Below are 26,140 nucleotides of genomic sequence, written 5' to 3'. Positions count from 1 at the left end.
GACATCCTCCAAGGTGACTGTCGTGGAAGGTTCCTAGAAACCGAATTACCGGAAAGTCTAATTCTATTTTTTTTCCATATCAGAGGTGTCGATAGTTTTTTTTTTATAACTTCATACAAGTTGAAGACTGGTTAATTTAAAAAGTACGAAGCATGATTCAGATGTGTATGCTACTAACACGGTACCAAGATATATATCTTTCCTGTATGCTACTACGGTATTTATTATGCAGACGCTGTTTAGTACATGTCTTACAAAATATAAAGTCCGTGAATAGATTGTTTACACTTGTATTCTTTCTTTTTGTAATAGATCAGGAACTGCGTAATGTTATTGACAAGCTTGCACAATTTGTGGCTCGAAATGGGCCTGAATTTGAGAAGATGACCATGGAGAAGCAGAAAGAAAACCCCAAATTTTCATTCCTGTTTGGGGGAGAGTTCTACAGCTACTACAAGTGTAAACTTGCTATGGAACAACAACAGTGTATGTCTAAAACCTGCCAAATAGACTTCATTATGTAAATGATTAGATTTTGTGCATTGCATTTATGTATCGCCTGTCATGTTCAGTGTTCATTGAATGAACTGTAATATTGATGACCTATCTATAAGATAGGTCATTGATATTATATTGGTAAGGGTGAACACCCACGCTGCAGCATATGGCTATATACAGTATGAGAGCTGGAACAGCACGGCTCTGTACTCTTATGTAGTGGTTGGTCTGTGGCATTGCGGCTAGCTCCTATTCACTTTCCTAGTAGCTTTGCTTCAATACAGTGTACGGATTTGAAATGGCTGCAGCTAAGCCTGCTAGCAGATGATTGGGGGGGCTATCAGACCTCCACTAATCTGATATTGATGACCTGTCATAAACCTAGGTAATAGTGATGAGCCAACGTTATCAGAGCATGCTCGGGTGCTAACCGAATATCTTTGGCGTGCTCGAAAAAATAACTTTGTGTTCCCGTGGCTGCTGCTCATGCCCCGGAGCCTGGAAGAAATCATCAGCATAAAATATTAAAAGTGCATTTCTCAACATCTAGACCTCAGCTTTGAGGCATACAGGTAATATGTCTAATAATAGTCTAACCATTATATTACCTATATGCCCATAGAAATGGCTTAAAAGCGTCCAGAGTGTGGAGGATTCCCTTTTAAAAGAAAAAAATTAATAAATCTCTATCCTACCCTAATCTGTGAAAGTTTATACTCCAACCTCATATTGTGCTCAATATGTCAGTAGTTGGAACTGGCTTTAGCGTGCCTACTGTAGTTTATTATGCAAATCGCTTCTCCTGACTCTATCAGCTACCACAGTAATTCTGGACAGCTGAGAGAACCTCCTCTTACCTGACGGCATCCACAGCTCGTCTTTTGATTAGACAGGCACTATGTCACGCACATGACAGGCCATCTAATAATAATAATAAAAAAGGTGTCATGGCTACAGTCAGGGCACGTCTCATGACGCTCATCGGACACAGATTACTGTCATGCCTGATGGCTTGGGACATGCAAATCGATTCACACCAACTCTAGAACCGGCAGCACTTTAGTTTAGGAAATTACTCATGGGCTTCAATGTGATATTCTGATATACTGAACACATTTCAATTCAGAATTTTTTGTTTTTATTTGATAGTGATTTGCAAGCAAGCACAGGACATGGAACCCAATCCTCCCATCACCACCATTCCCCCACCAGCTCTGCCTCTGCCCCCTACTTTAGCACCGCCACCACCACCACCACAGGGTGCTCCTGCTATAGAGGATCTTATTCAACAAAGCCAGTGGAACTTTCAACAACAAGAACAGCAACTTGTCAATATGAGACAGGTATCAGTCAGTGTTATTTTCGATCAAATGGGTTTGGATGCTCTGTGTTAATAGAACCTTCATGTACAAAATCTTTTATGCCTAAGGGCTCATGCAGACATCCATGGCTCTCGGTCCGGTCTCAGACCGCAAAGCACGGATTATCCCATTTGTTGCTTGACCGGAACATGATTGCTTCACATATTTTAATGAGGCTGTCACTCTTGGGTTGGGAGACCCATGGCATAGTCTGTATATTGCGGTCTGTGATCGGGCCGAGGTCCATGGATGTCTGAATGAACCCTTAGGCAGAGACGATTTTTGTACATACATGTTCTGAACAAAGTCACAGCCCCTGTTGCATGGAGTGGCTGAGGGTCTCCTGATCTGAACTCGGTAACCTCTTATACCTATCAAGCTGCTGAGCTTGGGCCAGGAGACCTTCAACCGCTGTGTGCATCACGGTCTGTGCTTGGACTGTGACAAACGGATTTGAGAATCTATACTTGCATGGATATCCCATCAATCTAAAAAAGGAACCATACAATACTTCATGTTCCTGTTGTGCTGTTGGGGAATTAAACAGCTACAACACTTTTTACCAGGTTCTACGGCATATTACAGCTGATAATGGAGAGTGAGGACGTTCTCTGTGGAAATGCAATAAAAACTCGTGTTTCTTATCTGGATTTTCCTCATTTCATTCAAGTCTTTGTGTAAAATTCAAAAATAACATGCATATTTAGTGCAAGAGAAATTGACAGATTGGATTGCAGGTCATTTTCCGTATCGTTAAAACGTATGTTTTTTTTATTTTTTTTATGTGAATTCCATACATTTCTACAATTATATTACTCTGCATTTTTTTTGTTCTGTTGAGTGAAAATATGCTGCATCAAAAATGGACCTAATACTCCTCGTGTGATCGTAGACTTATGGCCTGTGCACACGTTGCAGATTTGTCACTTTTTTCAGTGCAGATTTGTTACAAAACATAACGCATTTCCTAGTCCCAGGAAATGAATGAGAATCCTGACGTGTCATGCACACGTTGCTTATTTGTGACTTGCAGATTTAACTCTGCAACATGTCCATTCTTTCAGTGATTTTACATGAGTGGGGAAAAATCAGCACCAACGACGCGCTTATAAAGGTATGTGAAAACGTTGCAGATTTCCTGCAGACCTGCAGCGTTTTTTTTTTTTCGCGCAGAAACGCTGCAGATCCGCAAGTGATTTACAGCACAATGTAAATCAGTGGCAAAAAAAATGCTGTGCTAATGATGCCGAAAAATCTGCACGGAAAACGCAGCAGATTCAAAAAGGGACCATGTCGATTCTTTTTTGCAGATCTGCTGCGTTTCTGCACCCATTCCATAATAGAAATCTGCAGGGGTAAAAAGAGGAAGAAATCTGCACAAAAATCTGCAACTTGTGCAGAGCGCACACAAAGGACAAAGGCGCAGATTCTGACCTGCGTTTTCTGCCAACAAATGGAGAATCTGCACAGAAAATTCCACAGTCAAATCCGCAACATGTGCACATAGCCTTATACACTGCGTCTTTCCTGCCTTGAAATGCAGAAATGTCTGTACTAGTGCACATGCCCTAATAGTTTAGTTCTAAGTTTGACATTAGAAAATAAGAGACTTGCAAAATGGCTAAATTGTCTGTCTAAAGGTGCTATTTACTTGACTTTTTCGGCAATGTTCATAGACTTTAAAGGGAATTTGTCACCAATTTTGGCATATCTACACTATTAATATGGGCATACAGGTTATAAACTGCTGAAAACAGTCCTCCCTGTGTGTCTCATATGAGTTGTTGTGTTACCGAGAAATTAACTTCACTTTATATGTGTGACCTCTTCCAGACTCCGGGGCGGATGGTGCCAGGAGATAACTCTGCCCCAGAGCTTATCTACATATATAATCGCCAGTTGGGACTTCCGGCTGCTGTCCCTGAATCCCATACAAACTGCGCCTTCGCAAGTGACATAAATGTCTCCGCTATTCCCGCACATGCTCAGTATCAGCCACAACTGCGTGCTCTACCCGTGCATGCGCGGTAACGCCGTGGCTGTTACTGCTTCTGCGTGGGGAATAGTAGTGACGTCTATGTATACACAGATGTTAATCTCACCGCACTCCCGATGCGATAGCATCGGGCCTATTTCTAGTTTTACATATAAGGAGGAGTTACCAGTGTGATGTGTAATGGTTATCACGATTACCAGTGTGATGTGTAATGGCCGCTCTCTGCTCTCCTGATAACTGACACATCTGCAGGTTCCTCTCAGCTTCAGCAATATTGGTGCAATACAGCAGATCTGAGAGAGAAGCAAAAGTGTATTTGTAAAAAGACAAATTTCATTTCTCCTGTTCGGTGTTGGTTACTTGGCTCACACTGGTAACTCCACCTTCATGTAAAATAAGCCCTGGAGGCAGAGTTATCTCCTGGCATCATCCGTCACGGAGTCTGGAAGAGGTCACTTATATAAAGTGATAAAAGATAATTTCTCAGCAGCAACGCAGCTGATATGAGACACACAGGGAGGACTGTTTTCAGCAGACTATAACCTGTATGCCCATATTAACCCCTTTCTGACCTTGGATGGGATAGTACGTCCGAGGTCAGAACCCCCGCTTTGATGTGGGTTCTGGCGGTGAGCCCGCATCAAACCGGGACATGTCAGCTGTTTTGAACAGCTGACATGTGCCTGCAATAGCTGCGGGTGAAATTGCGTTTCACCCGCTGCTATTAACTAGTTAAATGCCGCTGTCAAACGCAGACAGCGGCATTTAACCGGCGCTTCCGGCCATCGGGCCGGAAATGAGCGCATCGCCAACCCCCGTCACATGATTGGGGGACAGCGATGCTTCTGCATAGTAACCATAGAGGTCCTTGAAACCTAGCAAAAAAGCCAAACAAAAAACAAGTGTGGGATTGCACTTTTTTTTCAATTTCACAGCACTTGGAAATGTTTTCCCGTTTTCTAGTACACGACATGGTAAAAACAATGATGTCGTTCAAAAGTACAACTCGTTCCGCAAAAAAATAAGCCCTCACATGGCCATATTGATGGAAAAATAAAAAAGTTATGGCTCTGGGAAGGAGGGGAGCGAAAAACGAACACGGAAAAACGGAAAATCCCAAGGTCATGAAGGGGTTAATAGTTGAGATAGGTCAAATGTGGTGACAGATTTCCTTTAATGAAAAGGGCCGCATAGCATCTCTCTAACTTCTAAGGGAAAACAGTGCCAACAGAAGTGATCTATGGCACGAAAATCTTTGTGTAAACTCATCCTCAAGGTTTAACACTTATGATGATGGTATTTGCATTTTTGTTTTTTTTCTTCAGGAACAAATAACTGCTGCAGTAGAGCATGCGGTTGAACAGCAAATGCAGAAACTGAAGGAAGAAACTCAGTTGGATATGAATGAGTTTGATAACTTGCTCCAGCCTATTATTGACACTTGTACTAAGGATGCCATATCAGTGAGTAAATCTATTTCATGTGTACTGTATTGCTCAGGAAGCTGTTTTTGTTTTTTGTTTTTTATTTTCCTATGAGGACAATAATTGACTCTTATAATATGGTTGGCCCCCTGTTTGTCATGGTAAGCTGCAGTTACATTGTTTCCTGTTGTTGATGGGTAGCCTCCTTCTTCTGTCTAATTGTTGAGTTCCAGTGATTGGTATTGTGACACTTTTTAGTGTTTTTTCTCCCAGGATCTAAGTTAACTTTGATCCTTCTGCAGCAGAGTAACAGCTGTAATTTACAGTTGACATGCTCAGGCTCAGCTCCTTACCTGCCACTTCTACTGTGCATAGACAGTAGACTTCAGAAAGGGGTTAAATTTAGAGTACTTGTTATAGGTTTTCTGTGGTGGGGGCTATTATTATTAATATTATTATTATTATTATTATTGTTATTATTAATATAGCGCCATTTATTCAATGGGCTTTACATGTGAGGAGAGGTATACATAATAAAAACAAGTACAGTAATCTTAAACAATACAAGTCACAATGGTACAGGAGGAGAGAGGACCCTGCCCGCGAGGGCTCACAATCTACAAGGGATGGATGAGGATGCAGTAGGCGAGGGTAGAGCTGGTCGTGCAGTGGCTTAGTCGATCGGTGGTTGCTGCAGGTTGTAGGCTTGTCGGAAGAGGTAGGTCTTCAGGTTCTTTTTGAAGGTTTCCATGGTAGACGAGAGTCTGATATGTTGTGGTAGAGCGTTCCAGAGTAGGGGTGATGCACGGGGGAAATCTTGTATGCGATTGTGGTAAGAGGAGATAAGAGGAAAGTAGAGAAGGAGATCTTGTGAGGATTGAGGTTGTGCGCAGGTAAGTACTGGGAGACGAGGTCACAGATATACGGAGGACACAGCTTGAGAGTGTTAGAGGCGAGGCCACAGAGCATGAGGTTACAGTAGTCAAGGCAGGAGATGATGAGGGCATGGACTAGGGTTTTTGCAGATTCTTGGTTGAGGAATGTACGGATCCGTGAAATATTTTTGAGTTGAAGTTGGCAGGAAGTGGAAAGGGCTTTAATGTGTGGTTTGGAGAGATCAGTGTCAAGGATTACCCCGAGTCAGCGAGTTTGTGGGACTGGAGAGTGGGCAGACATTTACTTTAATGGATAGGTCCGTTGGGGGGGGTCGAGTGAGTTGGTGGAAAGATGATGAATTCTGTTTTGTCCATATTAAGTTTTAGAAGTCTAGCAGAGAAGAAGGATGAAATAGCAGACAGACATTGTGGGACTCTGGTTAGTAGGGAGGTGATATCTGGCTATGATATATGGTAATATAGCTGTGAGATTCTATGTGCTGTCCCAGGCTGAAGGTATAAATGGAAAAGAGCAGGGGTCCTAGGACTGAACTTTGCGGAACTCTGTCAGATAGGGGGCGAGGTGAGGAGGTGGTGTGTGAGTGGGAGGTGCTGAATGTCCGGTCTGTTAGGTATGACTAGATCCAAGATAGGGCCAAGTCAGTGATGCCAAGAGATGAGAGGGTCTGTAGTAATAGGGAATGGTCCACTGTGTCAAAGGCAGAGGTCAGGTCCAGGAGGAGAAGGATAGAGTAGTGTCGCTGGACCTGGGCGGTTAATGGGTCATTGGTGACCTTAGGGCAGTTTCAGAGGAGTGGTGCGGCCGGAAGCCATATTGTAAGCAGTTGAAGAGGAAGCAAGAAGAGAGGTGGGCGGACAGTTCAAAATGGACATGTTGTTCCAGTAGTTTTGAGGCATAGGGGAGAAGTGATATAGGGCGATAGCTAGATACAGAGGATGGGTCAAGAGGGCTTTTTGAGGATAGGTGTGATTGAAGCATGTTTAAAGATTGAGGGGAAAATGCCAGTTGTTAGTGATAGGTTGAAGAGATGGGTTAGGGTTGGGATGAAGACTGGTGAGGTTTGGGTTGAAGTGGGATGGGAACTTCGGCTTGAAAAATGAGACAAAGTCTTCAGCTGAGATGACTGGGGAGGGAGGAGGTGCTGGGGGACGGAGGAGAGAATTGAAAGTGTTGAATAACTGTTTAGGGTTGTGAGACGGAGGATATGAGAGATAAGTAGGCTTGTTTTGCTGCAGCGAGTGTGGCCTTGAAAGTAGTGAGGGACTGTTTGAATGCAATGAAGTCCTCGTTGGAGTGGGATATTTTCCATTTCCTCTCAGCAACTCTGGAAGCCCTTCTCAGTTCTTTGGTCAGTCTGGTGTGCCAGGGCTGTCTTTTGATTTTTCGAGCTTTGGTATGTATGAGGGGGGCAACAGATTCCAGAGCTGCAGCTATTGTGGTGTTATATAAAGCGGCATCTGCATTGTGTAGGGAACTTATGTCTTTAAGAGGGAGAAGGTATTCAGAGAGTGAGTGTAGATTGAGGTGTTTAAGATTTCTGCGAGGGTGTGCAAGTTTGTGGGGTGGGGATTGTGGACCTGGAGAGGAGAGGGAAGAGAATGTAAGCAGGTTGTGGTCAGAAAGACGGAAAGACGGCGTAATGAGAAAGTCAGAATGCCAGAATTACTGTATTTTTCGGATTATGAGACGCACCCCAAATTTTCATGAGAAAAATAGGAAAAAAACTTTTTTTTAATAAAATGGTGCTTCTTATAATCCATGCGTCGCATTGCTTACCGGGGGGCAGTGGTGGCTGCGGTGAAGCGGGGGTCCCAGGGTCGCTGGTGGAGGAGACAAGAGTGGAGCGTTGCTGCAGGCTGGGATGAGTGGGTGTTCCAAAGTGCAGCACGCCGCTGCGCTGTGTCCACGGGGCTGCGCCGTGTCCACGGGGCTGCGCCGTGTCCACGGGGCTGCGCCGTGTCCCCGGGGCTGCGCCGTGTCCCCTGGGCTGCGCCGTGTCCCCTGGGCTGCCCCGTGTCCCCTGGGCTGCCCCGTGTCCCCTGGGCTGCCCCGTGTCCCCGGGGCTGCCCCGTGTCCCCGGGGCTGCCCCGTGTCCCCGGGGCTGCCCCGTGTCCCCGGGGCTGCCCCGTGTCCCCGGGGCTGCCCCGTGTCCCCGGGGCTGCGCCGTGTCCCCGGGGCTGCGCTGTGTCCCCGGGGCTGCAGAGGGCTCTTCTGACATTTTGTGAAAGACCGGAGCCCCCTGCAAGTTCTTCCATGGTTTCCTGTGCATAGGTGGACTCTGGGGAAAATGGCCGTCGGGAGGCGGCGCATGTGCAGATCGAGATCTCGGCGCCGCGCAGGAAACAATGGAAGAACTTACGGGGGGCTCTGGCCTTTCACAAAATGTCGGCAGAGCCCCCCGCAGCACCAGGGACACAGCGCAGCACTGCCACCGGGACACCCGCAGCAGCACGCCGATAAAGTATATCCGTAGAAAGTGCGTCTTATAATCCGAAAAATACAGCACTTTTTTTTTTGTCACAGCAACATTGCATTAGAATGCAATAACGGGCGATCAAAAGATCGTATCTGCACCGAAATGGTATCATTAACCCCTTTCTGCCAGCTGACGGAATAGTACGTCAGCTGGCAGATCCCCTGCTATGAGGTGGGCTCCAGCGGTGAGCCCACCTCAAAGCCGCGACATGTCAGCTGTTTTGTACAGCTGACATGTGCGCGCAATGAGCGCGAGCGGAATCGCGATCCGCCCGCGCCCATTAACTAGTTAAATGCCGCCGTCAAGCGCTGACAGTGGCGTTTAACTAGTGCTCCCAGCCGCGCGGCCGGGAGTGCTCGCACCACTGACCCCCGTCACATGATCGGGGGTCAGCGGTGCATTGCCATAACAACCAGAGGTCTCCTTGAGACCTCTATGGTTGTTGATGGCCGATTGTTTTGAGCGCCACCTTGTGGTCGGCGTTCAAAGTACACCTGCATTTCTGCTACATAGAGGTGATCTGTACTTCACCTCTATGTAGCAGAGCCGATCGAGTTGTGCATGCTTCTAGCCTCCTATGGAGGCTAGAAGCATGCCAAAATGAAAAAAAAAAAGTGTTTAAAAATATAAAAAAAATATATAAAAGTTCAAATCACCCCCCTTTTTGCCCCAATCAAAATAAAACAATTAAAAAAAAAATCAAACATACACATATTTGGTATCGCCGCATTCAGAATCGCCCTATCTATCAATAAAAACAAAGAATTAACCTGACCGCTAAATGGCGTAGCGAGAAAAAAAATCAAAACGCCAAAATTACGCTTTTTTGGTCGCCGCGACATTGCATTAAAATGCAATAACGGGCGATCAAAAGAACGTATCTACACCAAAATGGTATCATTAAAAACGTCAGCTCGGGGCACAAAAAAAATAAGCCCTCACCTGACCCCAGATCACGAAAATTTTTCACCACTTAGATAAAAAATAACCTAGACATGTTAGGTGTCCATGAACTCGTAATAACCTGGAAAATCATAATGGCCGGTTAGTTTTAGCATTTGGTGAACCTAGCAAAAAAGCCAAACAAAAAACAAGTGTGAGATTGCACTTTTTTTGTAATGTCATCACACTTGGAATTTTTTTCCCGTTTTCTGTTACACGGCATGGTAAAACCAATGGGATCGTTCAAAAGTACATCTCGTCCTGCAAAAAATAAGCCCTCACATGGCCATATTGACAGAAAAATAAAAAAGTTATGGCTCTGGGAAGGAGGGGAGCGAAAAACGAACACGAAAAAATGGAAAAAGCTCCGGGGGTGAAGGGGTTAAAAACTCCGCTCAGCATGCAAAAAATAAGCCCTCACCCGACCCCAGATCCCGTAAAATGTCACAATTTTATTTTTATTTTTTTTAAACAAACTTTGAAATTGTTTTAGCCACTTAAATAAAAAAGAACCTAGACATGTTTGGTGTCTATGAACTTGTAATGACCTGGAAAAACAGTTTTAGCATTTAGTGAACATGGTAAAAATAAAAACAAAAAACTGGATTGAACTTTTTTTGCAATTTCACAGCACTTGGAATGGTGTCGTTCAAAAGTGCAACTTGTCCCGCAGAAAACAAGCCTTCACGTGGACATTTTGACCAAAAAATAAAAAGTTACGGCTCTGGGAAGAAGGGGAGCAAAAAATGAAAATGCAAAACCGAAAATATCTCTGGTTGTTAAGGGGTTAACAAGTGCAATGCAAATAATGGATACCTTTTGGGGTGTCATGAGTGAGCTGTAAGTCAGAAAGGAGACAGACTGCGGGCGGTAAAGCTGGTAGTGCAATGTCCACCCACTGCACTTGAGAATCATACCATACAATTTCAACTATGTATTTCTCTAAAACTGAAAAACTGATTTTAACAAGAAAGGTAAGGATTTACTCAGCGTTAAAGCACCATTTTCATACATTTTATTACTTTGGGATGTGAAATCCTGATGACAAGTTCTCTTTAACTACTTTAATTACTGTGCCAATTTTGACCTTAGTGACCAGGCCAAATTTTTGAAACCTGACCAATGTCACTTTATGGGTTAATAACTCTGGAAAGCGTCAACGGATTCCACCATTTTTTTTTTTTCGTGACCTATTGTACTTCATGATAGTGGTAACATTTCTTCGATATAACTTGCGTTTATTTGTGAAAAAGAACACAAATTTGGGAAAAATTTAGAAAATGCAGCAATTTCTAAACTTTTATTTTGCATGCCTTTAAACCAGAGAGTTATGTCACGCAAAATAGTTAATAAATATAATTTCCCATGAAAATTAATCAGTGATTTCTTATTTTCCAATGAAATTTACCAAACCATTTTTAAGGATCAAATCACATTTGAAGTGACTTTAAGGGGCTATATGACAGTAAATACCTAAAAGTGAAACTATTCTAAAATCTGCACCCCCTCAAAGTCCCCAAACCACATTCATTAAGTTTATTAACCCTTCAGGTGCTACACAGGAATTAATGCAGAGTGGAATGAAAAAAAAAATTAAATTTACCTCTAAATTCTTGCTTTAGCCCCAAATTTCTAATTTTGCAAGATATGCTGAAAAGTGGACTCCACAGTTACCCACGTTCTTACGAGCGTGGCGATACCCCACATGTACTCAAAAAGTTCTGTTTCGACAAACTGCAGGGCTCAGAACGGAAGGAGCAATATTTTGATTCTTGCAACACACATTTGGCTGTATTTGGAATAGATTGTCATATTTGCCGAGCCTGCCGAGCAACAGAAATTCACCATACATTATCTTTTTTTGTATATTTTACAATGTATTCTTCTAGGGAGTTAGTGAGTAGTTTGGTACTACCGCTTTTTATGCAGTTGATGCAACGCAACTTTGAAAATTTACAGTTTTTCCACTGTCTTTTATGATTCTTGTTTGTATGTTCTGAGGGACACCTTACATCATATTTCACTAGTTTTTCAGTATTCAGAAATACACCCAATATGGCACAATCGTGAGTACTGGAAACACGACTGTGCCTGTAATAATAGATTGCACAGTATTTGGTCTTTAGGGTAAAATTGAAGGATTTTCAGGACCCATTCAAAGCTTACAGGGACCTTGAGCTACCAAACAAGAAAATCCTTCTAGGAATTATGACTCACAGAGGGAGACTTTCCCCCCAAAACACATTTGCTGATTATAAAACTTGGTCTTGCTAACAAAACAGTTGTCTTACAATTGCGTATATTGTAGCAGGAATAATAAACTGTACTGGAATGAAGGGAACAATGTGGAGGAAAATGCAGCCAACTATATGGCAAACCTGAGATTGTTGGAAAGATGAAAGAACACCAGCAGGGCTAGAATGAAAGAGACTTCAAGCCCCTTCATGACCCAGCCTATTTTGGCCTTAATGACCTTGCCGTTTTTTGCAATTCTGACCAGTGTCCCTTTATGAGGTAATAACTCCGGAACGCTTCAACGGATCCTAGAGATTCTGAGATTGTTTTTTCGTGACATATTGGGCTTCATGTTAGTGGTAAATTTAGGTCGATAATTTCTGAGTTTATTTGTGAAAAAAACGGAAATTTGGCGAAAATTTTTAAAATTTAGCAATTTTCACATTTTGAATTTTTATTCTGTTAAACCAGAGAGTTATGTGACACAAAATAGTTAATAAATAACATTTCCCACATGTCTACTTTACATCAGCACAATTTTGGAAACACATTTTTTTTTTTGCTAGGAAGTTATAAGGGTTAAAATTTGACCAGTGATTTCTCATTTTTACAACAAAATTTACAAAACCATTTTTTTTAGGGACCACCTCACATTTGAAGTCAGTTTGAGGGTTCTATATGGCTGAAAATACCCAAAAGTGACACCATTCTAAAAACTGCACCCCTCAAGGTGCTCAAAACCACATTCAAGAAGTTTATTAACCCTTCAGGTGTTTCACAGCAGCAGAAGCAACATGGAAGTAAAAAATGAACATTTAACTTTTTAGTCACAAAAATGATCTTTTAGCAACAATTTTTTTATTTTCCCAAGGGTAAAAGGAGAAACTGGACCATGGACGTTGTTGTCCAATTTGTCCTGAGTACGCTGATACCTCATATGTGGGGGTAAACCACTGTTTGGGCACATGGTAAGGCTTGGAAGGGAAGGAGCGCCATTTGACTTTTTGAATGAAAAATTATCTCCATCGTTAGCGGACACCATGTCGCGTTTGGAAAGCCCCTGTGTGCCTAAACATTGGAGCTCCTCCACAAGTGACCCCATTTTGGAAACTAGACCCCCCAAGGAACTTATCTAGAGGCATAGTGAGCACTTTAAACCCCCAGGTACTTCACAAATTGATCCGCAAAAATGAAAAAGTACTTTTTTTTCACACAAAATTTCTTTTAGCCTCAATTCTTTCATTTTCACATGGGCAACAGGATAAAATGGATCCTAAAATTTGTTGGGCAATTTCTCCTGAGTACGCCGATACCTCATATGTGGGGGTAAACCACTGTTTGGGTGCACGGCAAGGCTCGGAAGGGGAGGCGTGCCATTTGACTTTTTGAATGGAAAATTAGCTCCAATCGTTAGCGGACACCATGTCGCGTTTGGAGAGCCCCTGTGTGCCTAAACATTGGAGCTCCCCTATAAGTGACCCCATTTTGGAAACTAGACCCCCCAAGGAACTTATCTAGATGCATAGTGAGCACTTATAACCCCCAGGTGCTTCACAGAAGTTTATAACGCAGAGCCGTGAAAATAAAAAATAATTTTTCTTTCCTCAAAAATGATTTTTAGCCCAGAATTTTTTATTTTCCCAAGGGTAATAGGAGAAATTGGACCCCAAATGTTGTTGTCCAGTTTGTCCTGAGTACGATGATACCCCATATGTGGGGGTAAACCACTGTTTGGGCGCACGGCAGGGCTCGGAAGGGAAGGCACGCCATTTGGCTTTTTGAATGGAAAATTAGCTCCAATCATTAGCGGACACCATGTCGCGTTTGGAGAGCCCCTGTGTGCCTAAACATTGGAGCTCCCGCACAAGTGACCCCATTTTGGAAACTAGACCTCCCAAGGAACTAATCTAGATGTGTGGTGAGCACTTTGAACCCCCAAGTGCTTCACAGAAGTTTATAACGCAGAGCCATGAAAATAAAAAATAATTTTCTTTTCTCAAAAATGATTTTTTAGCCCACAATTTTTTATTTTCCCAAGGGTAACAGGAGAAATTGGACCCCAATAGTTGTTGTCCAGTTTCTCCTGAGTATGCTGATACCCCATATGTGGGGGTAAACCACTGTTTTGGCACACGTCGGGGTTCGGAAGGGAAGTAGTGACGTTTTGAAATGCAGACTTTGATGGAATGCTCTGCGGGCGGCAGGTTGCGTTTGCAGAGCCCCTGATGTGCCTAAACAGTAGGAACTCCCCACAAGTGACTCCACTTTGGAAACTAGACCCCCAAGGGAACTTATCTAGATGTGTGGTGAGCACTTTGAACCCCCAAGTGCTTCACAGAAGTTTATAACGCAGAGCCGTGAAAATAATAAATGTGTTTCCTTTCCTCAAAAATATTTTTTAGCCCAGAATTTTTTATTTTTGCAAGAGTAACAGGAGAAATTGGACCCCAAAAGTTGTTGTCCAGTTTCTCCTGAGTACTCTGATACCCCATATGTGGGGGTAAACCACTGTTTGGGCATATGCCGGGGCTCGGAATGGAAGTAGTGACGTTTTGGAATGCAGACTTTGATGGAATGGTCTGCGGGCATCATGTTACGTGTGCAGAGCCCCTGATATGCCTAAACAGTAGAAACCCCCCACAATTGACCCCATTTTGGAAACTAGACCCCCCAAGGAACTTATCTAGATGTGTGGTGAGCACGTTCAACCCCCAAGTGCTTCACAGAAGTTTACAACGCAGAGCCGTGAAAATAAAAAATCATTTTTCTTTCCTCAAAAAAGATGTTTTAGCAAGCAATTTTTTATTTTCACAAGGGTAACAGGAGAAATTGGACCCCAATATTTGTTGCCCAGTTTGTTGTGAGTATGCTGATACCCCATATGTGGGGGTAGACCACTGTTTGGGCATATGCCGGGGCTCGGAAGGGAAGTAGTGGCATTTGAAATGCAGACTTTGATGGAATGGTCTGCGGGCGTCACATTGCATTTGCAGAGCCCCTGATGTGCCTAAACAGTAGAAACACCCCACAAGTGACCCCATTTTGGAAACTAGACCCCCCAAGGAACTTATCTAGATGTGTGGTGAGCACTTTCAACCCCCAAGTGCTTCACAGAAGTTTATAACGCAGAGCCGTGAAAATAAAAAATAATTGTTCTTTCCTCAAAAACTATGTTTTAGCAAGTAATTTTTTATTTTTGCAAGGGTAACAGGAGAAATTGGACCCCAACAGTTGTTGCCCAGTTTGTCCTGAGTACGCTGGTACCCCAAATGTGGGGGTAAACCACTGTTTGGGCGCACGTTGGGGCTTGGAAGGGAGGGAACACCATTTGACTTTTTGAACGCAAGATTGGCTGGAATCAATGGTGGCGCCATGTTGCGTTTGGAGACCCCTGATGTGCCTAAACAGTGGAAACCCCTCAATTCTAACTTCAACACTAACCCCAACACACCCCTAATCCTGATCCCAACTGTAGCCATAACCCTAATCACAACCCTAACCCCAACACACCCCTAACCACAACCCTAACCGCAACACACCTGTAACCCTAATTCCAACCCTAATCCTAACCCTAATCCCAACCCTAACCCTAATCCCAACCCTAACCACAACTGTAACCCCAACACACCCCTAACCCTATCCGTAACCCTAACCACAAGCCTAATCTTAACCCTATTTCCAACCCTAGCCCTATTTCCAACCCTAACTCTAATTTCAACCCTAACCCTAAGGCTATGTGCCCACGTTGCGGATTCGTGTGAGATTTTTCCGCACGATTTTTGAAAAATCTGCAGGTAAAAGGCACGTTTTACCTGCAGATTTACAGCAGATTTCCAGTGTTTTTTTGTGCGGATTTCACCTGCGGATTCCTATTGAGGAACAGGTGTAAAACGCTGCGGAATCCGCACAAAGAATTGACATGCTGCGGAAAATACAACGCAGCGTTTCTGCACGGAATTTTCCGCACCATGGGCACAGTGGATTTGGTTTTCCATAGGTGTACATGGTACTGTAAACCTGATGGAAAACTGCTACGAATTCGCAGCGGCCAATCCGCTGCGGATCCGCGGCCAAATCCGCACTGTGTGCACATGCCATAACCCCAACCCTAACTCTACCCGTAACCCTAACCCTACCCCTAACCCTACCCCTAGTTCTAACCCTAACCCTAGTGGAAAACGAAAAAAAAAATATATATATATTTTCTTTATTTTATTATTGTCCCTACCTATGGGGGTGATTAAAGGGGGGGGGGGGGTTTATTTTTATTTTTTTTTATTTTGATCGCTGTGATAGAACCTACCACAGCGATCAAAATGTACTTGTAAGGAATCTGCCGGCTGGCAGATTCGGCGGGCGCACTGAGCATGCGCCCGCCATTTTGGAAGATGGCGGCGCCCAGCGAGGAGACGTACGGACACCGGGAGGATCGGTAAGTATGAAGGGGTGGGGGGGTGGATCGGAGCACAGGGGGGGTAATCGGACCACAGGGGGGGTGAATCCAAAACAGGAGGGAGCGGTCAGGAGAACGGGGGAGCCGGCAGGCGGACGGAGGGGACCGGACCCCATAACGGAGGACTGGGGGGGCGATCGGTGGGTGTGGGGGGGGGTCACTTCAGTATTTCCAGCCATGGCCGATGATATTGCAGCATCGGCCATGGCTGGATTGTAATATTTCACCAGTTTTTTAGGTGAAATATTACAAATCGCTCTGATTGGCTGTTGAAAGTGAAACTGCCAATCAGAGCGATCGTAGCCACGGGGGGGGGGGGGGGGGGTGAAGCCACCCCCTCTGGGCTGAAGCACCACTCCCCCTGTCTCTGCAGATCGGGTGAGATTGGAGTTAACCCTTTCACCCGATCTGCAGGGACGCGATCATTCCATGACGCATACGCTGCGTCATAGGTCGGATTGGCACAGACTTTCATGACGCAGCGTATGCGTCAAAGGTCGGGAAGGGGCTAGAGACTAAACGTACAATGTCCATTTAGCTCCATCAATCCCTATCTGAGACACGAATGTGCCAGTAGACGAGATGCACCCTAGCAAGCTCCTGCCTGCCAAGGTAGGAACCTCTATGTGCACAAAACAACCAATCCCCTACAGAATCCTGAAAGTATTGTCTGGTACACGAGATTCAAAAACAACCATACAGTAAAGCTCCTAGTGTGTAAGTACAGAACACGACAGCCTCATGATTATAGACCCTCCAATAAAATGATCATGCCCGTATCACCAATATGAATATGTAAATACCGTATTTTTTGGACCATAAGACGCACCTACAGGTGCATCTCACAGAATTGGAATATAATGCAATAGTTATTCAGTGCAAAAAGTGAAACTCGTATATTATTCAGTCATTACAAACAGAGTGATATTTCATGTGTTTATTTGGGTTAATGTTGATTAGGGCTTACAGCCAATGAAAACCCAAGTCATTATCTCAGAAAATTAGAATACTTTATAACACCAGCTTGAAAAATGAATTTAAAATCCGAAATGTTGGCCTACTGAAATGTATATTCAGTAAATGCACTCAATACTTGGTTGGGGATCCTTTTGCATCAATGTGGCGTGGCATGAAGGCGATCAGTCTGTGGCACTGCTGAGGTGTTATGGAAGCCCAAGTTGCTTTGATAGCGTCTTCAGCTCATCTGCATTGTTGGGTCTGGTGTCTCTCCTTCCTCTTGACAATACCCCATAGATTCTCTATGGGGTTAAGGTCAGATGAGTTTTGCTGGCCAATCAAGCACAGTGATACTGTTGTTTTTAAACCAGGTATCGGTACTTTTGATAGTGTGGACAGGTGCCAAGTCCTACTGGAGAATGAAATTTCCATCTCCTAAAAGCTTTTCTGCATAGGGAACCATGAAGTGCTTTAAAATTTCCTGGTAGACGGCTGTGCTGACTTTGGTCTTGATAAAACACCGTGTACGTATACCAGCAGATGACATGGCTCCCCAAACCATTACTGATTGTCTTCTGCTGGTGTAGGTCCACTGTGATTTATCAAGACCAAAGTCAACGCAGCCACTACCAGGAAATTTTAGAGCGCTTCATGCTTCCCTCTGCCGACAAGCTTTTTGAAGATGGAAATCTCATTATCCAGCAGGACTTGGCACCTGTCCACACTGCCAAAAGTACAAATAACTGGTTTAAAAACAACAGCATCACTGTGCTTGATTGGCCAGCAAAACTCATCTGACTTTAACCCCATAGATTCTCTATGGGGTATTTTCCAGAGGAAGATGAGACACCAGACCCAACATTGCAGACGAGCTGAAGGCTGCTATCAAAGCAACCTGGGCTTCCATAACACCTCAGCAGTGCAACAGGTTGATCGCCTCCATGCCACGCCACATTGATGCCGTAATTGATGCCAAAGGAACCCCAACCTAGTATTGAGTGCATTTACTGAATATACATTTCAGTAGACCAACATTTCTGATTTTAAAATCATTTTTTCAAGCTGGTGTTCGAAAGTATTCTGATTTACTGTGATAATGACTTTCGGGTTTTCATTGGCTGTAAGTCATAATCATCAACATTAACAGAAATAAACACTTAAAATAGATACCTCTTGTTTGTAATGACTCTGTCTAATATATGAGTTTTACTTTTTGTATTGAAGAGCTGAAATAAAAAAACCTTTTCATCTAATCTTGTGAGATGCACCTGTAGGTTTTGGGGGAAGAAATTGGAAAAAAAAAATTGAAGCAAAAAATGTGGTCAATTCTGTACCAATATTCTCTATCCTGGTATGCATGGCCCCATCATCCCTATCCTGGTATGCATGGCCCCATCATCCCTATCCTGGTATGCATGGCCCCATCATCCCTATCCTGGTATGCATGGCCCCATCATCCCTATCCTGGTATGCATGGCCCCATCATCCCCATCCTGGTATGCATGGCCCCATCATCCCCATCCTGGTATGCATGGCCCCATCATCCCCATCCTGGTATGCATGGCCCCATCATCCCCATCCTGGTATGCATGGCCCCATCATCCCTATCCTGGTATGCATGGCCCCATCATCCCTATCCTGGTATGCATGGCCCCATCATCCCTATCCTGGTATGCATGGCCCCATCATCCCTACCCTGGTATGCATGGCCCCATCATCCCTACCCTGGTATGCATGGCCCCCTCATCCCTACCCTGGTATGCATTGCCCCAATCAGAAAAACACAAAAAAAACATAAACCACTATACTTACTTTCCTGTGCGCCCTTGCAGTGTCATGTTTCGACGCCAGCAGCTGATTTATGCTTGTAAGCAGCGCATGGCGCTGCTTAGAAGCTGAGGACAGCTGACAGAATACTCATTGCTCTCCACGCCGGGACTATGTGCGTGGAGAACAGTGAATATTCTTTGTTCTTTAATGGGAGTGGAGAACAGTGAATATTCATTTCCTTAAGTAGCAGGCAGACGCACACGCCCGGCAGCTGCAGGAAGCCCGCTACTGCGGCTATCAGCATGTCCGCTATTAAAGAGAAATTAATATTCACTGCTCTCCACTCCCATGGGCGTGGAATGCAGTGAATATTCATTTCTCTTTAGCAGCGGGCACAGGAGTTAGCCTACTGTGACCCGCTGCTCCGCCACTGCCACTTCACCACCACGGCCAGAGCAGGTACTTCCAGACTATAAGATGCAGCACCCATTTTCCTCCACGCTTTTGGTGCGTCTTATAGTCCGAAAAATACGATAATAGTCATGAAAACAACATTTTGTGTAGCAAGACAGTCATAAAAACAGTTAAACTAAGATGAGTGGTCAAAAATGTTTGTCATTAATCAAGTCATGGAATATTCAGATGACATGACTTTTTTCAAGAACATTTGTGCGGTCAACACTCTGGAGTATACAGACGTGGGTATGTGGATGAGAATTTGTCTGATTAAGGCTAGTTTCACATTTGCGTTTAAAACGCATCCGCAAGTGGTGGAAAAAACGCGTACAAACGCGGCGTGTTTTAGACGCATGCGGTATCGCATACGGTTAAAAAAACGCCGCGTTTGTACGCGTTTATATGCGTTTTTTCATGCGTTTGCGTTTTTGGTGCGCATGATGAGAAATTTCACAAGAGAAAAATCAAGATAACCAGACACTGCTAATGGGACTACAGAGGGCGTGTATTATGGGATTTCTTTATATAGACCCCTGAACAGCTGGAATCTTCAGATTTTGCTCCTGTATCCTGTGTTATGATGGATCTTCGCATGGAGAGCTTTTATTCAACCTGGATTTAAGCATCAAGCTGTTTCTTGCCTGTGCTTTTGCTTGGGAGCAAGACAGAAATCGCGAAAGATGGAGAAGGAGACAACGTAGGCGTTTTTGGAGACACCCTATTATCGAACTACGTGAGAGCCGTGGAGCCTATCACACGCTGTATGCCGAGCTTAATGCCAACCCGGAGAAATTCCATGAATATACAAGGATGTCGCAAGACTCGTTCCGGGATTTGCTTGCTCGTGTCCAAGGAGCCATACGGAGACAGGACACCCAGCTCCGTAGAGCGATTCCACCAGAGGAACGTCTGCTGGTTACATTAAGGTACGTTCCAAATCTAAACCAATGACAGTCCAAATTTTGTGTTTTCTGGCATGTATGTTTTGGGTATTTTCCTTTCTTTCTTTAGCGTAACCACACCATAAAAAGAATAGATTGTAACTTTTTTGGGGTTCGTTTTTCTTACAGATTTCTGGCAACCGGAGAGAGTTTATCATCCCTCCACTTCCAATACCGGCTTGGAATATCCACCCTGTCCTGAATAGTTGCGGACACCTGCCGGGCTTTGTGGAATGTACTCCAGGATGAGTTTATACCCCTACCCACCTTGGACATGTGGCTTGAAATTGCGGAAAAATTCTGGAGTGTGTGTGATTTCCCCAACTGTTTAGGAGCGGTGGATGGAAAGCACATCTGCATTATCAAACCTGCCAGAACAGGATCGGAGTATTTCAACTATAAAAAATATTTTTCTGTTGTGCTCATGGCAATAGCCGATGCGAACTGTCGCTTTCATCGCCGTGGACATTGGAGCTTTTGGCCGTGGCAACGATTCCCAGACTTTCAAGAACTCTGATATGGGCCGACGTGTGTATGGCAAAAATTTCAATTTTCCCCCGCCACAACCTCTCCCAACGCTCAAGGTCCACCGATGCCATTTGTTATGGTTGGGGATGAGGCCTTTCAGATGTGTGAAAACCTACTGAAGCCCTATTCCAGTCGGGACTTGAACCACACTAGAAGGATCTTTAACTACAGACTGACCAGGGCCTGAAGAACTGTAGAGTGTACCTTTTGGCATTCTGGTCGCTAAATGGCGCATTCTTGCATCAGCCATTAATCTAAAAGTGGAAACAGTCGACGAGGTGGTCAAAGCCTGTGTGGTTCTGCATAATTATATAATGGTTAAGGAGCAACCCAACATTGAACTGGATGAACAAGTTGCACACCCACTGCCCGATTTCCAGCATCACCCGCTGCGGTCAACTGCAGCAGTTGATCACATGCGGGACCAATTTGCTGCCTTTTTTGATTCCGATATTGGACATGTGTCATGGCAGGACAATGTTGTGTAAATGTCCTGTTGTAATTAGATCTGCACCAGTAATTTTCTGCAATGATAATATTTCTCATTAATAAACTTTAGTTTTGGTTGTGTTGACCGTGTCTCCTATGTTTTTCCTCTACAAACCAAGGCTGTTTTAAAACTAGCAGTATTTGGTCTGTATTTAATATCTGTTTTTGTAATCCAAAACCAGGAGTGGGTGATAAAGGCAGAGGTGCTAGTTATTATGTTAATATCATAATTTACCTCTAATTGTTCCACTCCTTGGTTTGGCTTATACTGATAAAAAAAAAACACTGACCACATACTGCTAGTGTGACGGCAGCCATGTTGCTTTAAGCTTGTTGCGTCCTGATTCTGTTCTGCAGTATCCATTGGACACAGAAGAGACAATGACTGTCACATTTAAGAGATCTATACTCATCAAGTCAGGTGTCAGAAATAATGAATTCATGATGCACATATTACAGCCTCATGAATTCACTATTTCTGACACCTGTGCAGGTGAGCATAGATATTCAGTGTGTGACCACCATTGTCCCATCAATTTGTGTGTAATAGATTATGTACAAAGAAGAGAAAATGGTGGTTATACAAGGCAGTTCTATACTCACCAGGTCAGGTGTCCCAACTAATGAGTTTTTTGACACCTGACCTGTTCTGTAGAGTTCTGCACTGTATTTCCACCATTTTCTCTTCAGACTGCCACACTAGTCACAGACTAATCAGAAAGAAGAGATTATGGAGATAATACATCTAATATTTTTGGGCCCACCTCATATCTGTATGCTAAAGACACACAAAGCTGCAGTCTTTTTTTTATTTTTTATAACTACTGGAGATATGATGTGGCCCAAAAAGTAAGTGTGTGGCGAAGTTTCTTAGTTGGCGCACGGTGTGTGTTGCCGGCGGCGATAGACACAATAAACCAAACCTAATTGGGGCAAAGCAAATTGTATTTATTTTTTAACAACCAAAAAACTTTATTTAACTGCGCCGGCTTGGGGTAGAGTGATGTAAATGTAGGGTGTGAAGGACTGAGGCCTGGCTAACCGTGGACGACGCAGAGGTGGCAGGAGAAGGGGCAATGAAACTAGTAGGGTCTGGAAGTTTGGGGATGGGGCTTGACACATGAGAGGCTTGAGACACACTGGAAGGGTGAGACAAACCTAACATTACAGACACATTGGGAGGTGAAGGGGGAGGAATGCTAAGAGTCCTCTGTTTTGGTTTTTTTTTTTTTGTGAGGTTTTTTTTTTTTGTTTGCTGGTTGTGGGAGGACTTGGTGGGCTCAAATGGCGTGGTGGTGGGTGACCTGTCAGGGTCCGGCTGCACTGTGTCAGAGTCCATAGTGCTCGTAGAGCGTGCCGCCATGCCAGAGTCCATAGTGCTCATAGATCGTGCCGCCATGCCAGAGTCCATAGTGCTCGTAGATCGTGCCGCCATGCCAGAGTCCATAGTGCTCGTAGATCGTGCAGCCATGCCAGAGTCCATAGTGCTCGTAGATCGTGCAGCCATGCCAGAGTCCATAGTGCTCGTAGATCGTGCAGCCATGCCAGAGTCCATAGTGCTCGTAGATCGTGCAGCCATGCCAGAGTCCATAGTGCTCGTAGATCGTGCAGCCATGCCAGAGTCCATAGTGCTCGTAGATCGTGCAGCCATGCCAGAGTCCATAGTGCTCATAGAGCGTGCAGCCATGCCAGAGTCCATAGTGCTCGTAGAACGTGCAGCCATGCCAGAGTCCATAGTGCTCGTAGAACGTGCAGCCATGCCAGAGTCCACAGCGCTTGTAGAGCAGAAGGCCATGCCAGGGTCCTGCTGCATCGTGGTGGTGGCGGTACGGAAGGCCATGCCAGGGTCCTGCTGCATCGTGGTGTCAGTGGAGGAGGTCCAAGCAGGAGCAGCGGTTGTCATGGTGGTGGCGGTGGGATGTCCAACTGCACTCGGCATGGTGGTGGTGCTGTAGTGGTGTCCGGCTGTGGAAGGAATTGAGGTGGCCGTGCAGTGGTATGCAGCAGAGGTCGGCATTGAGGTCAATCGTGACCATGAAGGCACAGGTGGATATGCCGACACTGTCTGCTGGAAATACCGACTGCTGCATAACCTGCACGTAAGCAGCATTGCAGGCCTGCATGACACTCAGTTGGAGATCAGGAGTAAGGTGTTCTGACATGCCCTGCTCAATTTGGTTAAAAAAATGATGTGCTGGCCTCTGGAGGTCGGCTTTCACTTGGTCAAGGCTTTTGCTGACCTCCTGGATACGTGCATTAAAGAGGCTATATGAAACATCCATTCGGTCACCCAAAGCCTTGATTGCTTCGTGTACAACCGAGCTCAAGTGCAAAAACTCGGGCATGAGTGACCTGTCCGAAGCCCTCTGCCGCTGCCGGGAGGAGCCCAAAAAAAAGGGGCAGTGGAAGAGGACTGCGAAAGGGGAAGACCTGATGGACCCACTCCCTGGTCTCCAGTTAGTGTGGAAGGCCCACTTGCTGCTGCGCTGCTGGATGGCTGGGACGGGTCCGTGGCTGTCGGATGAAGGACCGCTCCAGAACCTGGGCCAACAGTAGTGCTGTATGTGCTGTGAAAAAAGGAAAAAGAAAATTAATACCAAAAATTAACCAGACGCAAAATCCTGTGGAATATAAAAATACAGATTATGGCAATACAATACAACCTAATGCACGTGATAAATACTTACGTTCTCTGGGCAAGGACCGGTCTTAAAAATGCCAGAACTCGATGGTATTTGTATCTTCTGATCCTTGCTGCTGAACTACTGGGAACACGGCTCTCTTGACGCAGGTCCTTGTTGAAGCGGTCCTTCTTCGAACGCCAACGTGTTTTGACTTTGGCCACTGTTTAAAAAAATAAATAAATAAAATATTGTGGTCAGAAAAAGGACTTTTGGCCGTGCTCACACAACTGTGTGTGATGACAGAAACTCCTGAGAGTTTCTTTCATCACACACAGTCGAGTGAGCACGGCCAAGGTCTCTGCTGCTTCACACTGCAGTGCCATACTTGCCAAATGCATTTCAGACCCGCGTCGGGGCGTTGTCCCAGCCATCCCACATCTCTTTGACCACCTCATTCCATAAGCGCCGGATCGTGACGTTGTTTGAGTGCTGTGGATCCCAGGTGTCCCACAAACGACGAAACGACGCATGCGTCGTCAAATGCGGCTAATGTTAAATATAGGAATACACAACGCATGCGGATATATGCGGTACAAACGCTGCGGACACAACCGCAAATGTGAAACCAGCCTTAGTAGTTTGGTATGTAATTGATTAAGTCCTGGAATTAATTGTGAAATGGGGAAAAATGTGATTTACTGATGAAAATATTCTCAAAATGGGGAGATACAAAAGCCTGGATGGGTTGGGCACATGGAGCAATAGTACCGGGAATCACTCCTTCTACTGTACTTTCTACAAACTTGGTGTCTTTTTGGGGATGCTTTTGGGTGGGAGTGGCTTGGATAGGGCAGAGAAAATGACGCTATGCAAGTGTCTGGACATCCTAGGACTCGAAGGCTTCCTCCTGTGCCATCGAGTTAAGTATGACACTCAACAATTTTCATCTAGAACTGGAGGAACGTGAGCAATCCTTGGGATTTTTATTACAGGACAACACTGTTGTAGGTAGCAATTTATATTAGGTAGCAATTTGCTTCCTTTTTATACCAGGCCCTGGTCTTGAGCTTCACAGATATTGTTTAAGCACCTGGTAGAAATAGTCAGAAGCTTTTGCACTCCCAGTAAGTAGATGTAGGTGCTCAGAAGGAAAAGCAATGTCTGACAGCTCATCGCCACACATGAATTTATTGTAATATGTGATGCAAATTGGTTTGTTTGTCCCTGGTGGTGCCCCTGTCTCTGACCGTCACAGTCGTGTCCGCATGCAGTGTTGTCAGGATGTAGACGTCTTTCCTGTCATTCCACTTCACTTCAAGAAGTTGGTCCCTTGCAAGTGAGAGTGACACCCCCGTTCTCTAAACGTCTGGACACCAACTGTGATGGAACTCCCACTCAGTTTTCCTGACTGCCCACAGGCCTTTGTATTTGCAGTGTGGAGGGATTGGTAAAGGGTGATATTTGTATAATAACGGTCTGTGTACGCGTGGTACCCTTGATGAAGAAAGGGTGGTGTTAGCTCCCAGACAATTTTACCTGGTGGTCCTTACCTTCATATATTAGGAAGGTGGATGTGTACCCTGATGTGCTCTTGCACATTTGGTATTTTGTCGCCATATTTGGCTCTCTCGGAGGGGAGGAATTGGCAAAATTACAGACGGCCCTTGCAACTCATCAAGGACTCGATGACTGACACATTTTGCTCTTGGGTATATGAATTTAGAAATTAATGTTGTAGGAGGGAAATTATGGGTCTCAATTTGTTTAGGTGAACGTAGTTGGTGTCAGTTCTTGTGGGAAGAGGGAGCTGGGAATTATCACTAAAATTAAGGAATCTCATTAGAGCTTCATAACAGGCTTAGGACTTGACAGCTGCAAATACACAGGTATTGTGGACAGATTTTGTTGCCCAATAGGAGTGGATTATTATTATTTTATTCCAGTGGCTGCTAAAAAAGGGGGAATTTGAGGAGAAAATGAACTGACGTGATACCACAGCAATGTGGGAGGACTGTGGTACTTGGTCCTGCCTCTGAAGCTTCAGCAGTGACGGCCGACTCCGCTATCATCGGGCTGTGGGATCACGTAGAGGA

At 44.6% G+C, this 26,140-nt stretch overlaps 1 protein-coding gene across 3 annotated transcripts in view; it reads left to right on the top strand.

Moving 5' to 3' along the window:
* The window catches only part of CHERP (calcium homeostasis endoplasmic reticulum protein), a 121,054-nt gene that overhangs the window by 39,065 nt on the left and 55,849 nt on the right, over window positions 1-26,140 (top strand). For all 3 annotated transcript variants that reach the window (XM_077253024.1, XM_077253009.1, XM_077253018.1), the window contains exons 2-4: window positions 313-486; window positions 1,648-1,841; window positions 5,181-5,318. In XM_077253024.1, the coding sequence (XP_077109139.1) occupies window positions 313-486; window positions 1,648-1,841; window positions 5,181-5,318 (506 nt within the window). The remainder of the gene's footprint in view (window positions 1-312; window positions 487-1,647; window positions 1,842-5,180; window positions 5,319-26,140) is intronic.

Source organism: Ranitomeya variabilis, chromosome 1 (genome assembly GCF_051348905.1).
Source record: "Ranitomeya variabilis isolate aRanVar5 chromosome 1, aRanVar5.hap1, whole genome shotgun sequence".
NCBI lineage: Eukaryota > Metazoa > Chordata > Amphibia > Anura > Dendrobatidae > Ranitomeya > Ranitomeya variabilis.
This window is presented reverse-complemented; position numbering and strand designations above follow the sequence as displayed.